Source organism: Glossina fuscipes, unplaced genomic scaffold (assembly GCF_014805625.2).
Source record: "Glossina fuscipes isolate IAEA_lab_2018 unplaced genomic scaffold, Yale_Gfus_2 1, whole genome shotgun sequence".
Classification (NCBI taxonomy): Eukaryota; Metazoa; Arthropoda; class Insecta; order Diptera; family Glossinidae; genus Glossina; species Glossina fuscipes.
Window position 1 is genome coordinate 29,203,899 of NW_023998415.1, and position 16,051 is coordinate 29,219,949.

The 16,051-nt window shown below is 32.1% G+C and overlaps 1 protein-coding gene across 1 annotated transcript in view; it reads left to right on the top strand.

The window, feature by feature from the left end:
• Positions 1 to 6,097, top strand: part of LOC119632234 (calcium uniporter protein, mitochondrial) — a 90,987-nt gene extending 84,890 nt beyond the window's left edge. The window contains exons 3-7 of the mRNA XM_038025041.1: positions 4,234 to 4,465; positions 4,538 to 4,643; positions 4,701 to 4,802; positions 4,877 to 5,080; positions 5,168 to 6,097. Coding sequence (XP_037880969.1) covers positions 4,234 to 4,465; positions 4,538 to 4,643; positions 4,701 to 4,802; positions 4,877 to 5,080; positions 5,168 to 5,482 — 959 coding nt within the window. The 3' untranslated portion in view covers positions 5,483 to 6,097. The remainder of the gene's footprint in view (positions 1 to 4,233; positions 4,466 to 4,537; positions 4,644 to 4,700; positions 4,803 to 4,876; positions 5,081 to 5,167) is intronic.
• Positions 6,098 to 16,051: the final 9,954 nt, after the last annotated feature.

The window sequence follows — 16,051 nt, forward strand, 5'->3', positions numbered from 1 at the left end:
AGCAGTGAATGCAAGAATTTTTTTATTACCATACATGTTCATATATCGTTGTCAAATGCATAGTGTGTGCCTTGCATCATAGTAAACGTAACACAACAATTCACATATTGATAAGAATGATGGTAAATGATGGTGTGATGGTGTGCTTGCCTCTGTATATGTGCATGCAGGAAAGATTCCTATATGTTATTAACGAAATTTATGCAAAGTATATGCACGTATACATAAACCAAAACACACACACACACACTGCAACGAAGACAAGAATGACGAGCAAAATAAATAAATACGCATATGAATATATATATATATATATATATATATATATATGTATGACTCGATAAGCATGTACGTTAGTGTGATTTACGTATGGATTTTAGTAAAGCGCAAGCTTAACAATTCACTTAGGAATCAATTCGGAACCGTGCAAATGTTGCTTTCTACTCTCTCTCCTTTATACATCACGCAATAATAAATCATATATCAGATGTAAAAGCTTTCAGATGAGTAATTTGTTGTCTTTCATTTATGTTTTTTTTTTTTTTTTAGAAGAAAATCCTGATGAATAGAGAAATGGATATATTTGCATACATAATATTGAGCGGATAAGTTTGCTTATGCTATTCAAATGTATTTGTATAATTTCAAGTATTTTTTTTTTTTTTTCTTGATTATCGCACGCACTTTTTGTTAAAATACACCCACTTTCTTTTCTCTAAATTGTTTTGGACAATTGTGAAGTGTTTGCGAGAACACTTCGGGGCGCAACAAGTTGAAAACGTCTGTAAACGCGAAAATCTAAAACTTGACTGGTTTTTTTTTTTTCTAATACTTTTCACATTTGCAATCAGCGACGCAAACTGAAAATTGCTGAAGAAAAAGAAATGAAGGCAATAGAAAAAATGAAAAAAAAATGAAAAAAAAAAAACGGCAACTGAAACATTGAAAATGTTCGAAATCCCAAAAAATCAAAATGCATGAAAATAATAATTAACCAAAACAGCAACAAGTACAATAACAGACATGCGCAGATGAATAAACACCCATAAAAGCATCGCATCGCTGGCACCAACATCAACTACTTACCCACATTCCCACATTAAAGAAAAGTAAAAAAAAAAAAAAAACGTAGTAGTTAGTTATACTTATATATACAATAACAATAACAATAGCAATAACAAACAGTTAATCAGTCAGTCAGTCACTTAGTCAGTCAGTCAAAGAGTTAGTAAAGCGATGAGATAGTTCTTTTCATCTAGAGCCCAGCCATCATTCATTTTATTTATTGCACTCGGCCTTCATTCGAACTGTGCTTAAAGAAAATTATTAACGCCGTCTATCTGTGCTTACAAGACGAAAAGAAAAAAGTTTTATTACAATGGTTTTACGCATCAAAAACACACGATCGTCGAATGCTACCTATCGTCAGATCAATTATTAATGTTTTTTTTTTTTTTTTTTTTTTTTTTTTTTGCTTTTTTCATTTTTTTTCACTTTTCCATAAAAACCCCAAAAATAAACAATGATTTTCTTCTTTGAAAATATTCTCTTATCAAAATAATTAAAAATGACACGAAAATTAACGTTTATTAAGGAAATGCTTAAAATTCCTTAAAATCTTCATATATACGTGCGCGCGTATATCTCTGCAAGATAGAATCTAAACGCCTAAAATCGAACAATTATGCCCTTAAGAAGCAAGCGTCTACCTTGGGGCATGCAATTTTAAATCGCAATAAAATCATTTAATCCAATCGCATTGCAATATTTTTAAGCTTTTATTTTGTCTACAAACTATTCCAACTCCAATCGTTCGTCACGTCCATCGTCACCCTTCCAAGAAGAAACCATAATGAACTTGCTATCAGATTGGCCTCATAAATTGTGTTACAGAAGCGGTCTGATTAATTTTGTCTATCCGTTCAACTATTTCTGATCATCTGGAATTAATAAGATTTGAGATAAAAGATTGAAATTTCACATAACAAATACGCTACTCTCGCTTATGATATTGAAAGTATACTTACTTCACTCTTCTGGTTCACTCTGGTTTATTTCAACACTTTTGGTACGAGGCGCATTAACTTTGTGCGAATCTATGTGAAATCATTTTCTGAATCATGCCTGTCTGTCTCTCCGTCTGTTTTTATATCTTTTTATATCATATATGCCCATGTATTCTTATGTTTAATCTGCACGTCACACTTTGACCCAAAAATTAATCCTATTGAAAATGGATTGATTCGGGTCAGTTTTGCGAGCATTCCCGTGTTTTACAAAGACCTTATATGAAAATGAATTGTAATGTTACTCGACAACAACCGCTAAGTATTAGTACTTCAGCATTCTAAATTGTTGTGAAAAATTTGGATCGAATGGGGAATTTCCTTCAACCCGCTCCCATGCAATCATTCCTAAAAAAAATGAATCCCGGTATGGCAAAAATGTCTAATTTCCAACATATCATGCGGAAAATTGTTCCACAAAAGTTATCTGATATAGACCTATTTTTCGAATCCCACCCCATATAAGAATTCTAATGAAAAGTAAGCCAATTCCCGATATTTTATGATCAAAATTTGTTCACAAGAGTAATTTGATAGAAAACTTAATTATATGAAATTGGAATCATGTAGGCGTCACCATCACCTATAAGGATATCAGGTGAATGTCATCACCTATAAGGATTCTCATGAAATATAAAGCCTTCTATGTTAAAAAAAAGATCTTATTATTAATATCTTATGATGAAAATTGGTCCATAAAAATTAACTATGACGAATTTGGATCACACAGGTCTATTGTTCATGCCCCATTATATTCGTAGGGACTCTCATAAAAAGCCAACTCTTATAAGCCGCCGAAGTCTAATTTGTAGCTTTCTATGACAGAAAAACTGCAAAATCTTAAAATCTTCGATAAGTAAACTACGTTGGCGAAATATGAAACACGTTAGTTAATCTTTTAAAGCATTTTCCAATACGAGGGCTTTCATGATATGTACGCCGTTAGTTATAAATAATGTATAATTTTTGTATTAGATGTAGTGATTTAGGATAATTAATGGGCGGGCTGGGTCGACTGTAATGTTCTCACTCGTTTATTGATAAATTCAACTCAGCCTTAATACCAGCGAGTTCATTAATAGCTTGAATAATTTATAGGTCATCTCTACACTTTATGAGTACATGTATATGCGATAATATTGCACAATTAGTCTATTTGCATATACATACGAACTATGTATTATAAAACTTTTCAAATGCATAGTAATGGCTGTGTAATGCCTTTCACTTGGATTGGATGGAGCTTATGAAAGTAAAGTCAAGAAAATCGATTAATATTGCGAGTGGATGCGGGTCCTCAGATAAAGCAGTTAAAGCGGATAATATATTGGAACGGAAGCTATCGTCCGCGAGTTCCGAATGTGAAAGTGCAAAAATTTAGGGAAATATATTTTTTTTTCTAACAGCATAGCCCTCTTTCGTTTGACTATCCTTTCCTGTGCGATACTCGGCAGTTTTAATAATAACAGCTGTTGAACTCTTAAAAATAGCTGTCAAAAGCGGATACCATCAGGACCTAGGTATGTTGTCTCGTTTGAAAGGAGAAAATAATCCAATGGACGATAATTATTGCAAATGGCGGGCACAAGGAAGCTTCTAATTTTGACCATAACAATAGCGGACTTATGAATTGTTCTATTGTTTTGATGTTCATCTCGGTGGCATCTACGTTCTCGTTTAAACTCTCTCACCTCATATAATATGTTCTTGTTTTAGACGAAAGAGCGGATTCTCTCAGAGCAAAATCTAATTGACATTTAACACAGACTCTGTTAAGACCTCTCAAACGAAAGTATTTTATCACATACCGATGACACATTTTTGGAGGACTGGATGGGTATATCTGCGACTGTTCTCGTAGAAAAGGATGTGTATTTAAAAATTTTTAGAGACGGAAGAGAAGGTACGAACTATTTTTTTGTTGCTTAGAGACAATCGTGTAACGGAACGTGTAAGCGCTTGCCTCGGAGTAGAAATATTTCGAGTGTTAGATCGTTTTAGATAAATAATTATTACATTTTTACTTATTGAAATCATTGAAATTGTCGACGACATTCGAACCGTACGTTTAGTGTTAACAAACTTGCAGTCTTTGAAGGCTTGTAAATATTGCTTGGCATTCAGTTAATACTAAAAATTTTCATTTCTTTCTTATACTTCCTCTTAGGAGATATATCCGTCGAATATGTTAATGGCTTTCCGTATTTCGTCATACCACTACCCAGTAGAAATGAAAAGTGTCGCTTTGCATTGAAACCAATTTCCCATACGGTCGGAAATTTTATTGAAATGTTGAAAACGGAAGATCGGGGTATTGATCGCGCCACAATACTTAATAAAAATGGTATCCGAATAGCATCCTCATGTAACGTGGAGAGCTTACTGGATGAGCCGTTTTGGTAAGCGAATGCAAAAAAAAAAAAAAAAAAAAAAAAATTACAAAAAAAAACTCAATCAATATCAAATTCTAGGATATACATTAATGACCAGAAATACAAAGTTGTACCACCTGAGAGAGAACGTGTTATACTGGAAGAGCTGAATAACCTGGGGAAAATTCGAGCTTTAGTTGGCCAAGTACAGCGTCAATATAAAATGTTACATTATAGTTTTACTAATCATTTAATTTAACAGTTATACGAAGCTCTGAATGTGGGCGAATATCATATACAAAAGGAACAGGAATTGGTAACAAGACTAGAAGACTTAAAGTATAAGTTAGCACCTTTGGAAAGTGTAGGTTATTCTGCAACGTAGTCAAATAATAATTGTAATGTTGTTTGGTTGAAATTTCTTACTTTCATTTAAAGGAAAAGACGGAACTGAGCGAGCAAGCAAAACGCAAAACAACAATAATGAATTGGTTGGGATTGGGTTTGATGTCAGTGCAATTTGGAATTTTGGCGCGACTAACCTGGTGGGAGTACTCTTGGGATATTATGGAACCAGTAACCTATTTTGTAACTTATGGCACGGGTATGGCCATGTATGCCTACTACTGCATTACTCGTATCGTAAGTTTCGGTTTTTCTTTTCTTTTTTTGTTCATTTGTCGACATTTAAAATTTCTTAAATATTTTCTCGTTTATAACTTTCAATAGGAATACAATATGCCGGATGTTAACAAACGACAATACCTCTTAACCATGTACAAACGTGCCAATAAAAAGAATTTCGATGTAACCACTTACAATAGTTTAAAACGTGAAATTGCTGAAATTGAATATGATTTACGTCGTTTACGCGATCCTCTCAACATTCAGCTGCCTCCTCATATCGATCGCTCTCAGCAGCATCCACCTCTGGAACAAAAAATATCACGCAAAAGTGCCACAACAAATTCGGAGCTGGCCGACGGCACAACAACGACAAAAAAAGCTGGCCTCAGTTTACCATTTTTAAGTTCAAAGGCCTAAAAATTAGATTAAAATATTTGCACAATTTACTTAAAAGTTGCCTTTTTAAATACCCTCTCCGGTGTGTTTGAAATCATCCCATAGAACTTTAACGCCAGCTTCAAGTTGGTCTCCTATTTCATTTATTTTATCTATTTTGTGTGTATTAGCTTTGATGTGTTTCCTTGTCATCGCTCAAATGTCATAGCGTCGTTCATTTATTTACCTATTTAAGCGTGGGGCGTTCTTCATGTACTTCAAATCATTTGGATTGATTTTATTTATATTTATTTATGGTGTTTAAGCTAATTTTTCAATGATTCAATTAATTAATTGTTGTTGTTGTTGTTGTTTTTTTCTCAGATATAAAACTTATTATATAATTTATAGTAAACGATACATTTTCATTTACTCAGCCTACATATCCGCAAATTATGGATAAGTATAATTAATACTAGAACTGCCGAGAACTTCAGTTTACCTCTTTTCAACTTTCGAGCTTCATAAAGTCATGTAATGTTTAAAAATTTGTCATGATCTACTTTTATGTAAAGGCCATTAAATATCTATAATCTAATCAAATTTAGTCCCCTGCAATGTGCATCGAAATGCTGGTCGCATAACATAGCATGAAAACAGTGATAGATAGATTTGGAAAGATGATTCAATAAATGTAAAATAAGATCATAATCAACTATTTACCCCTTAGCTGCATAAAAGTGTTGCGGTAAACTCTTCGCGGATCGTAAACATAAGATTGCTTATGTTCGTTGCCTATTATCAGTCGGTTCAATCGGTTAAGAAATAGAATCGCCAAATACCTACCAATTTTTCTATCTTTCGTTCAAATAAAACAAATTGACTCAATTGGTATACGCAGGTGTCCATCGCATTACACAATTAATTCGTATCGCGCTGTATCTGAACAGTGTTATGCGAAACTGTTTTATTCATTTATTTAATCTAAGATATAAAATGAAATAACATGAATTAAACTTCGATATAATATAAAACAAGGTAATGTGCATCGCGTTATGTCGACACCAACGCTTAAGATGTAAAATTTTATGATAGCTTAAATTGCGTCCAAAATTCACATAAAAATTGAAAAGCAAGTTCACTTTAAATTTTGCTAAAAAAGAATTTATGAAATTGAATATTGTGATGAGTAATATAAAATTTAAAAATATATTCGAAAGATAATAATGACAATTGCAAAATTAATTTTCATCAAAAGCTATTGAATTATGAAATGTACCCATAAAGTGGGCTGAAACTTCTAAAGTAAATATAAAGGAAAAGTCAATTGAAAAAAACACATGTTCGAATGTTTGAAATCGTGTTTAATGTCATAATCGTGTTATAAAATTCCCAATTTTTGTATCATAGTGCATTGAAACCGTGCTTGACAAGTTCCGCGCTGTACAAGGGGTGCCTGGATCGAACAGCGGCAGTTGTAGTCTTGAAGCAGGCGATCTCTATCTAAACTTCGACACCCCGCCAACAGTTGTTTTATGAGAAGGCATTCAGCCAACTTTCCATTAGAGAGCATCAGCACTCAACTGAAATTACTGCAACAATTTATCTATGGCCGTACACATACTAATCGAATATGATTTGCGTTATCGATCAAATTTCTTAGTTTTTTACATAAATGAATCCATTTTCAATCCTTCAGGATAGTGTCAAAGAATTTCCACTTTAGCAAAATTTTAACCACTCGGGCACATAATATTTTTTTTTTTTCAAATTTATCACAAAAACTTGAAGCATCCAGTATGCGTTAGCAATACCCAGACAAAATGTATATTTTTTTAACGGAATCTGATTTTATTATCATTTAGCCATGTCCCTTATCGGAACAACTTGGAAACGAGAATTCAACACATATACCATAGGTTTAAGAATTAGCAGGATTCGTTCACACATGCAACTGCACAGTAATCAAATATATAACTTAGAACCGTTGCGTCTGGGGGGGAATCGAAAGGAAAATGCTAACGCAAGCAAATCCGAAATGTACGAAAATACTAAACAAGTGAATTTCAGTAATTTTACGATCACTTTCTCAAAAGATAAAGACAAAGATTGTGAGATCTGTTGCGCATATTATTCTCATTTGTTTTGCAAGCCGGTCTTTTTAGCAATTGTTTAGAAATTAAATAAAAATGATGTGCGACCTTTATATGTTTTACTATATGTTTATATTAAATTAAACGACAACAATAAAAAGCATTTAAATTTATCGAAAACATAAAGTTAATAAGATTAGTTGAATATATCAATATATGCACATTTATGTATGCATTCAAATATATCTTGTGCCAAAAAATAATGTTTACTTTTACAAAAATTCAAAATGCATCCCATCCCTTGTGTGTGTGTGTGTGTGTGTGTGTGTGTGTGTGTGTGCGTGTGTGCGTGTGTGTGTTACAAATACTAAACGAATGTGTTCCTAACGATATCGTATTACGACGTGAACTTTCTTAAATATATTTTGATTATATTTTTTTGCATTTTTTCGATTTTTTGTTCAAATTTTCTTCTTCCTTCGCTTACCATCATCCTATACTAGACTTAAGTTTCACTAAATCTGCAAAATCCATAAATGATTATTTGACTACATTTTGAAATAGAATCGACGTTCAATTCACTCTTTCTCTCTCTCTCTTTCTCTCTCTCTCTCTTTCTCTCTCTCTCTCTCTCTCTCTCTCTCTCTCTCTCTCTCTCTTTCTCGCTATCTCTCTAGTTTTCTAATTGATGTTGGCTCATAATCGTAAAATTCATTTGCAGATCTGAACTTAAAGGCAGACGCTCCCAGTTGCTATAAAAGATTCGAAAACCATAAAACAACAAAAGTTTCGTTCTTGTCTAAGTTGCAAAACAGTAAATTAGAGATCTGAAATCCGCATGCAGATAGTTCAGGAAATTGCTGCATCAATATTTAACTTTAAACTTATGTATTTCTATTCAAATCAAACTTCACTTTGTTAAACTGACAGACGACCCTTGAGAAATAACGTTCACGCTAATTGCATTTTTCATAAAGTGGAAAATTTGAATGTTTACAGAGGAGAATGCGATAATGAAACTAATGTTGATCGCATAATTTGTATGACCTCAAAAACCTTCGCAGAGCGGTTATGTAAACCTATGTCACTTTTATGGTCTATACCACATGTGGTATAAGAGTAAATTAAGATTTTGCGGATGTATTCAACACCCAGAAGGACTTGAGATAGAGCCTGCTTTTATTATACCGATCGATTTAGAATTACTTTCTGAACCAACCTTGTCTTCTTGTGTTCAACCTGCAGGCCATTATTTTCAAGATATTTTAATACCATTTTGATACGCTGACATGTTTTGATCGAAGGGCGAACGCTGGCTCGGGTGGGGTTGCTTTCGTCACCACTTCCCATAACGCCATATTTTGAAAAGGCCTTATGTGATTAACTGTAGCAAGGGATAGGATAGCTGATAGTGCGTCGCAGCCAACTATAATGTTTTTACTTATTACAACAATAACTTTTGTTCTAGAATTTTAGAAATGTTTCACTCTACTAAACTCTACCATTCAATTAAGCGAAGATGAAATATTAAACACGTGACCTAACGTGATCCGAATTGCTTTTCCTATCAAATATCTTATTATTTTTTACCAATGTCCGCCTGTTACCTCACACAGGAACGAGGGCTTGCCATATAAAACATTGTCTTTCATGAGAACTACTGCTTTGGTATGCAGTCCCCTAAATACACCTTTATGATGCAAGTGTGATCTAATCGTTATTATGCTTCAACTTTTCATCATAGAATATTAAAAACCAAATCTTTTCACAGAAACTTTCACTATAAGAAAGCTGGCCTGAGCTAAATTTACGACATATATATTAATACCAAAATAATATTTTCTAACGATTTCTAAAGTACGTCAACCAATTTGACATCAGAATATGCCGGCCTAAACGCAAATACATAAACGGACAATGCGCAGAAAATTTGACCCGTTCGACATAACAAAAGGTAGACCCAGCGTACGTAATTCTTATTCGGCTCAACCTAATATATTTTATACCATTAGTGATGTTGGATAAGAAAGGGTCGAGAAGAGGCAAATAAGTACAATTCAATACTCAATAATATCGAGTGATGTTTCCTGATGTCTTCCAATTTTGAGGAAATCGGCAGTATCTATCATCTAAAGGATATAGGTGAAGAGTTTAACGCCTATCACCTTTTTTAATAATGAGCAAAAAACCCTTAGACACAGCAAAGGGCCAATAATCCTTATTCGCGCGGTTTGTTCCATTTTCAATACCAACCTGTGTGCAAGAACTTCCAATGTTTCTGCCCAATTCGAAGTCGATAGCTTAATCTTTGCGGCCAGGGTAATGTTTACAACAGACATTATACAGACAGGCAGACGGACGTGCTTAAATCGATTTCGAACTTGATGCTGATCAAGAATATATATACTTTGTGGAGTCTCTGATCCTTCCTTCTGGGCGTTGCAAATGTTTTGACAAAATGCATATACCGCCCATCCTTCGGTGATGGGCATAATAAACTTGAAAAAGGGCTACAGAAGGTTGAAGGCATCATTTTAACATAGAAATTATTATGAATCATTTTTTTATGTAAAAGTAAATTTCCTATCGGTTAATAGTCAACATCAATGGATGGAAATGGAATGCAATTAAATTTTTTGATGGTTTTGGCGGATAATCAAATTTGGATCTACGGTGCGCGTATATCAATATATTGTAGTTCAGTTCATTCATATTTCTATTTTCTAATTCCGAAGATACAAAACCAACAAACCCAATAATATGTTCGATGCTAAACGTGTAAATATATATAAAAATCTGCACCAACTAGTTGTAATTAACATTAATAAACTTTAATGAATATAAAAAAACAAAAATTTATAAAATATATATTAAATAAGCATATCCTTCATAAAAGAACTTGGCGCGCACATAATTTCTCCGAGAAAAAATAAAAATGAAAAAATGTAAAAAAAAACAATTAAACGAACTATGTAGGTAAATATGACACAAATCAAGATTTCTATTGTTGAGAATATTTTTTCATTTGTACATAATATGTATTTAAAAAAAAGAAAAAAAAAAGAAAAGATAAACGTCCTGCAATAGAGTCCGGTCACGCTTTACTATAATACATTTATTAAATAATTTTATTGTTAAATATTTTCATAACATTTACTAATTAGTAAATATTGAACTGTACTGCACACAGGCATACATACATATATACACGCACATACATGCACATACACGCCCGTACAAAAGCATATATTAATTAATTACGCACTGCGAGTTTCAAATTCCTTAAATTGTACATAAAATATTAAAGCGAGAGATCTCAATGCATCAAAATGATTGATTAATCCATTATGAAGCAAATAAATAAATCAATCGCGCGTATATTGAACTGAATAATCTCTTTTAATTATTCAATTATATTAACATTAAATAAATACGATTTCGATTATCGCAACTTAATATCATATATGTATATATGTATATGTATATACATGGATATATATGTGTATATGGATACATGTATATATATATATATATATATATATATATATATACATATTTTATGTATTTTGTACGCTTAGTATTAAAACAAAACAGAAAACGGTTGTGTTTGAAAATTTTTTACTTGTTATTTTGTACTTCACACTCATACACACGAAAATAATTAAGAAAAAAAAAAAACAAAACCAAAAAAAAAAAAAATGAAAAATAAACTAAAATAACTTAACTTATAACATGAATGTTAAACGATTCATAATTATAACTTTAACCGTTTGCATGTATATATATATATATATATATATATATATTTATATATGTATATATGCATCGTATATCGTAAAATCAAGTCACGAATCCCTATACACTATTTAAGTAGGTAAATACCGCAAGCATGAAAAGAGGGTAGAGTCAGAACTTGTTCAACATTACGTTACCTTCATAGGCCAAAGCTTTAGAAGAAACTGTAATATTAATCCGCTTGAGCGATTACACGGTTAGTGAACTTGACTAAGGTAAATCAATAAAAAAAACTCAAATCGAACAAATCCAAAGGGGGACAGTATTTTGAGGACGTATTTTGCATTGAATTTTAAGAGAAACTTGGCAAATATAAGCAAAAAATTTCACTTAATTTTAGCTTGTTGTAGATGTGTATCAGATTCCGTTTTTAAACTTGATCTGCAGCCATCCGCAAGGATGCCAAGTTTCCTCCTCAATTAGGATGACCGTAAAATTTCCAAGATGGACAGATGGATGGATGAGCATTTATAAGTTGATTAAGAAATTATGCAGCGGACTAAGTGTTATTGACTAAAATGGTTTTGATTAGTGTATCAGGTAGTTCGCGGAAAATAATTACCCTAAAAATGAAACAATATTACCTAGTTTTAGATAAAAAAAAAATTTTTTTTTTTTTTTTTTTTTAAAGAATAATCCTACGTAATCCAAACCTATTATAGTAAATTTATGTGACAAATCACTATTTTGTAAAAACTTTTAATCGTAAAACTCAAAAAATGCCTTCTTATCAGGTTCATTTTCTTGTAAGATTGCATAGACAGATATCATATAGACGGAGGGAAGGACAAATTTAAATTGATTTAGAAAATTATACCGAATCGATTGCCAAAATACAATAGGCGAATATATCTCAAGTCCGTTTGGGTATTGCGGAATCGCCAAAGACTTCACTTTCTCTGATTAACTTCCATAGTTATCGTAAGCTTTATCAAGTCATCTCAATATTTGAAAAAATCGTCATTAAACAGATATTCGCTAACGTCAGCATAATTATTCTATTCGTATAATACGTTAGTAAAGGAATCCGCAGAGACTAGTTCAACTCCAGTCGTATACAAAAGACAGCTATGTACGCAGCCTTTGTCGCGTAATCACTAAACTGAAATATCTTTTTAGGTTATTTTTATATGAAGATATATTGAAAAAAAAAGTTATCGAATTGCAGACGAAACGAAAGGCTTTTATTATGTTAAAAATTTGCCGCTTCGTAAGTAAAAATCATGGTAACGGAGTAAAAAGATTTTATAGATCAATGGCCAAAATCTCCTTTCCTTTTTTCATTAAACGCTCTTAAATACAAATGCACAACACACTAGGACTAAAAAATTTCATTTTTCAAGATCTAAATGAGTGTATTTCCTCACGTTATATATAGCATTTTGAGTATGAACGGCTGTGTGCTCATATCATAAAATACACTTAGCAAGCAATGTCATCGGAAGTCGTTTCTTTTCAATTCTTTGTTATGAACAATAAAGGAGACGTGATCAGGGTTATTTTGAAGATGATGATAATTAGATAAAAACATAATGAAATTTACAATTCTTTCTTTAGTTTTTTATTACATAACTCAACAAGGTGTAGGCAGATCGTACACAAACATTTTTTGATCAAATGTCAACTTTTTATCTCAGCTTTGTCAGGAACATCAGCTGGTAGATGAATGAAAGTAAATTGACTCATTAGCTCAGACTAATCTAAGCTGTTATCTATACCGTGTGATGACCTCAGTTTTATGGACTTATCAAACGAAGCTTCCTTAAGAATTGAAAGTTTCTCGCTTAAGACCATATCGTCCCTCTCATTTGTGGTACTTGATCACACCATAATCCACAATTACTACAAGTAAAAAAAAATTTTACATTACAAACATAAACATTTATTAGGAAATTTCATTTTTCGAATTCATTCATTTCTATTCCTACACCTAGCAATCGAAGCGTTCGTCTTATAGCACTTTCAACATGAAATCGTGATATAGGATAATACAGTCAATCATATCAGTCTATAGGCATACGCATACGACTCTATATAATATATAAGTATGTATGTACGTCTATGTTTGCAATGAATTTTTGGTTTTTTTTTTTTTAATCATTTTCATTTACATGGAAATTAAAAGAAAACGAAACGACAACATCCCAAAAACAAATATTATATTCGATTTGGGGCGAATTTTTTGATATCCTGCACCTACAGCAAACATTTTCAGCAACATTCGTAAAGATATTGGTTATTTAGAAGCATGTGCATAAGCCAATCGGGATAATTTCTGCACCAAAGATGATCAATTTCATTATAACAATAAAAGTTTGCCACACGTTTTAGTATCGATTCTCGTCTTGAATTTTCGCAATATCGAATATCGCAAAATTTCCAACAACTGTTTCGCGGCATGTGTACATTAGTTCTTGAACTTAAATTGATCAAAAATATCGTCCAAACATATTGCCGGATGTTATAAATAGGAGAACTAGGCTAGTGAACACTCAATCGTAATGATGGATATAAAAATTATTTTCGGTCCTTTCTTCCAAACTCTACAAATCACCTACGCATGCGTGAAGTGCATATGAGCGCATATATTCAATTTTCATAGCCGCTGCAAACTAAATACAATCACGGATTTTACTTAAATTTATAGATTCAAGTTCCAATAGTAACAACACAGAAAACGTATTTTATATTTTACATTAACCTTACTATACCCTACACCAAGTTTGTGCCCATATTCCCAATAAGCAGAAAATCTTACGATAGGCCCATCTTTTATTATACTGATCGATTCGGGATCACTGTTTGCATCGAGTCTGTCTGTCAGTCTGTCTGCCTGCCTACGTTCTTATGTTCAACCTACAGATCGCAATTTTCATATAATGAAATTTGTTACATCGACACGTTTTCGCCCAATAACAAACGATTCTGCAAATGGTTGAGAACGGACCATTTCTCTCTCACTCCCCATATAACGCCTTATTTTTATAAATCATTATATGAATTGGTGCAGTATATTTAATGTTGAGCCTTGTCCCCCTGCAATGTTTTCACTTGTTTTTTTTTTCTTTTATCGCTTTCGTTTTTCTGCGCGTCATTTCTCGTACATTTACATACACAATTACATATAATTATGTTAGCAATTAAAAGCTTACAATAATAACGTTTAATTTATACTTTATGTGATATATGTTTTGTACATTCATGTATGTAAACGGGAAGGTCGTTAAAGGAGCGTTTATATCTTAGCAGCGTAATAGTATAATACAATCTATCTGTTTTTTTTTTTTGTTTTTTTTGCGACTAATTTAAGTAATCCATCTAAAGCCCTATTTATCCGCAAGCTCATCGCACTTCACCACCTCGCCGCCTCATCCTTTCCCTCTCTCTCCCTCTCTCTCTCTCACTATTCTTTCCTATTTTAAATGATATAAAATTTAAAAGTTTGAAAATCTTAAAAAAAATTTGCGAAACCTTTTCCTTCTTATCTTTAACAGAAAACACGTGAAATTCAAAAAAAAAAAAAAATCAATAAAAAAAAAAGAAAAATAATAATAATAATAATAGAAATAAACCTTGAGATAAAAAATAATCTTTTTCTTTTTTTAATTGTTATATGCTTTAACTATATATAAAAATATAAAAATGTAAACTAAAACAGCAACAACAAAACTAACACTAAAACTTGAAAATACATTTGAAGAAAATTAATAAAAAAAAAAAAATAAATAAAAAAAATGACAACTATAATAATAATAACACGCATTTAGCAAACACTTAATTGAAAACTTTTTAAAAAAGTGTAACTGAGAAAGTAAGATTAATATACGGCTATGTATGCGAAATGCCTTTTCCCCTTTTTTTTTACATTTCTATTCAACTCCTTTTGACATTAAGTTCGTGCTACTAAATGTTCTACATACAACAACTCTTAGGATATCTGCTTACAAATTATTTACAATAATTTTCCTCCGGCCTTGGCCGCTTAATAATTACGAATCAATTCTCACAATTCGACTGATTTCGTTTCCTGCAAATATTTTGTATTGCATATGTGTATGATTTGCATTCCAAGTTACCAAACTATGCTACATTACATACAGGGTGTGAAGCTAAGTCGGGATTTAACTAGCAAAGACACTTGCCAACTCTCCGAAGCCGTTACGATCAAGATATGGTTGAATGGTGAAGTACTTCGGTCGACATCTCACGTATCCATATGAAACTACCTTTCAAACGGGTTGAATAAATTCAAATTCTGACTTGTGACATTTTCATGCTAACCGTTTGCTTGGTATTTTCCCTATCGAATATTCTGCATTCTATGAAATATAGGATTTAGGTCGTAGTAAAAATTTTTTCAAATAACATTTTTATTAGCTATCGACTCAGATTCCATGCCCATAGCCATTTAGGCTTAGGAAAAGAGTAAATATTTTTTTTTTAGTATTGTATAGAAATTGGTCTATGTTCCTCGTGAATTTTTGTAACTGCATTTTTCAAGCTTATCGGCAATTAAGTAAAGATTTGTGATTTGCTGATGCCTTCTACAATTGAGTACTTTCGAGCTTATGAAAAATATTGTCTCTAATAAAAAAAAAAAATCGCGTATTATTTTTTTTTTGAAAAAGATCAATCATATTCGATCGTTTGTCGCCGTGTTACCGTGCTTTCAACGACATTTTTTCTGTTATTTTCAAAACAACAACAACAACAACAATAGTAC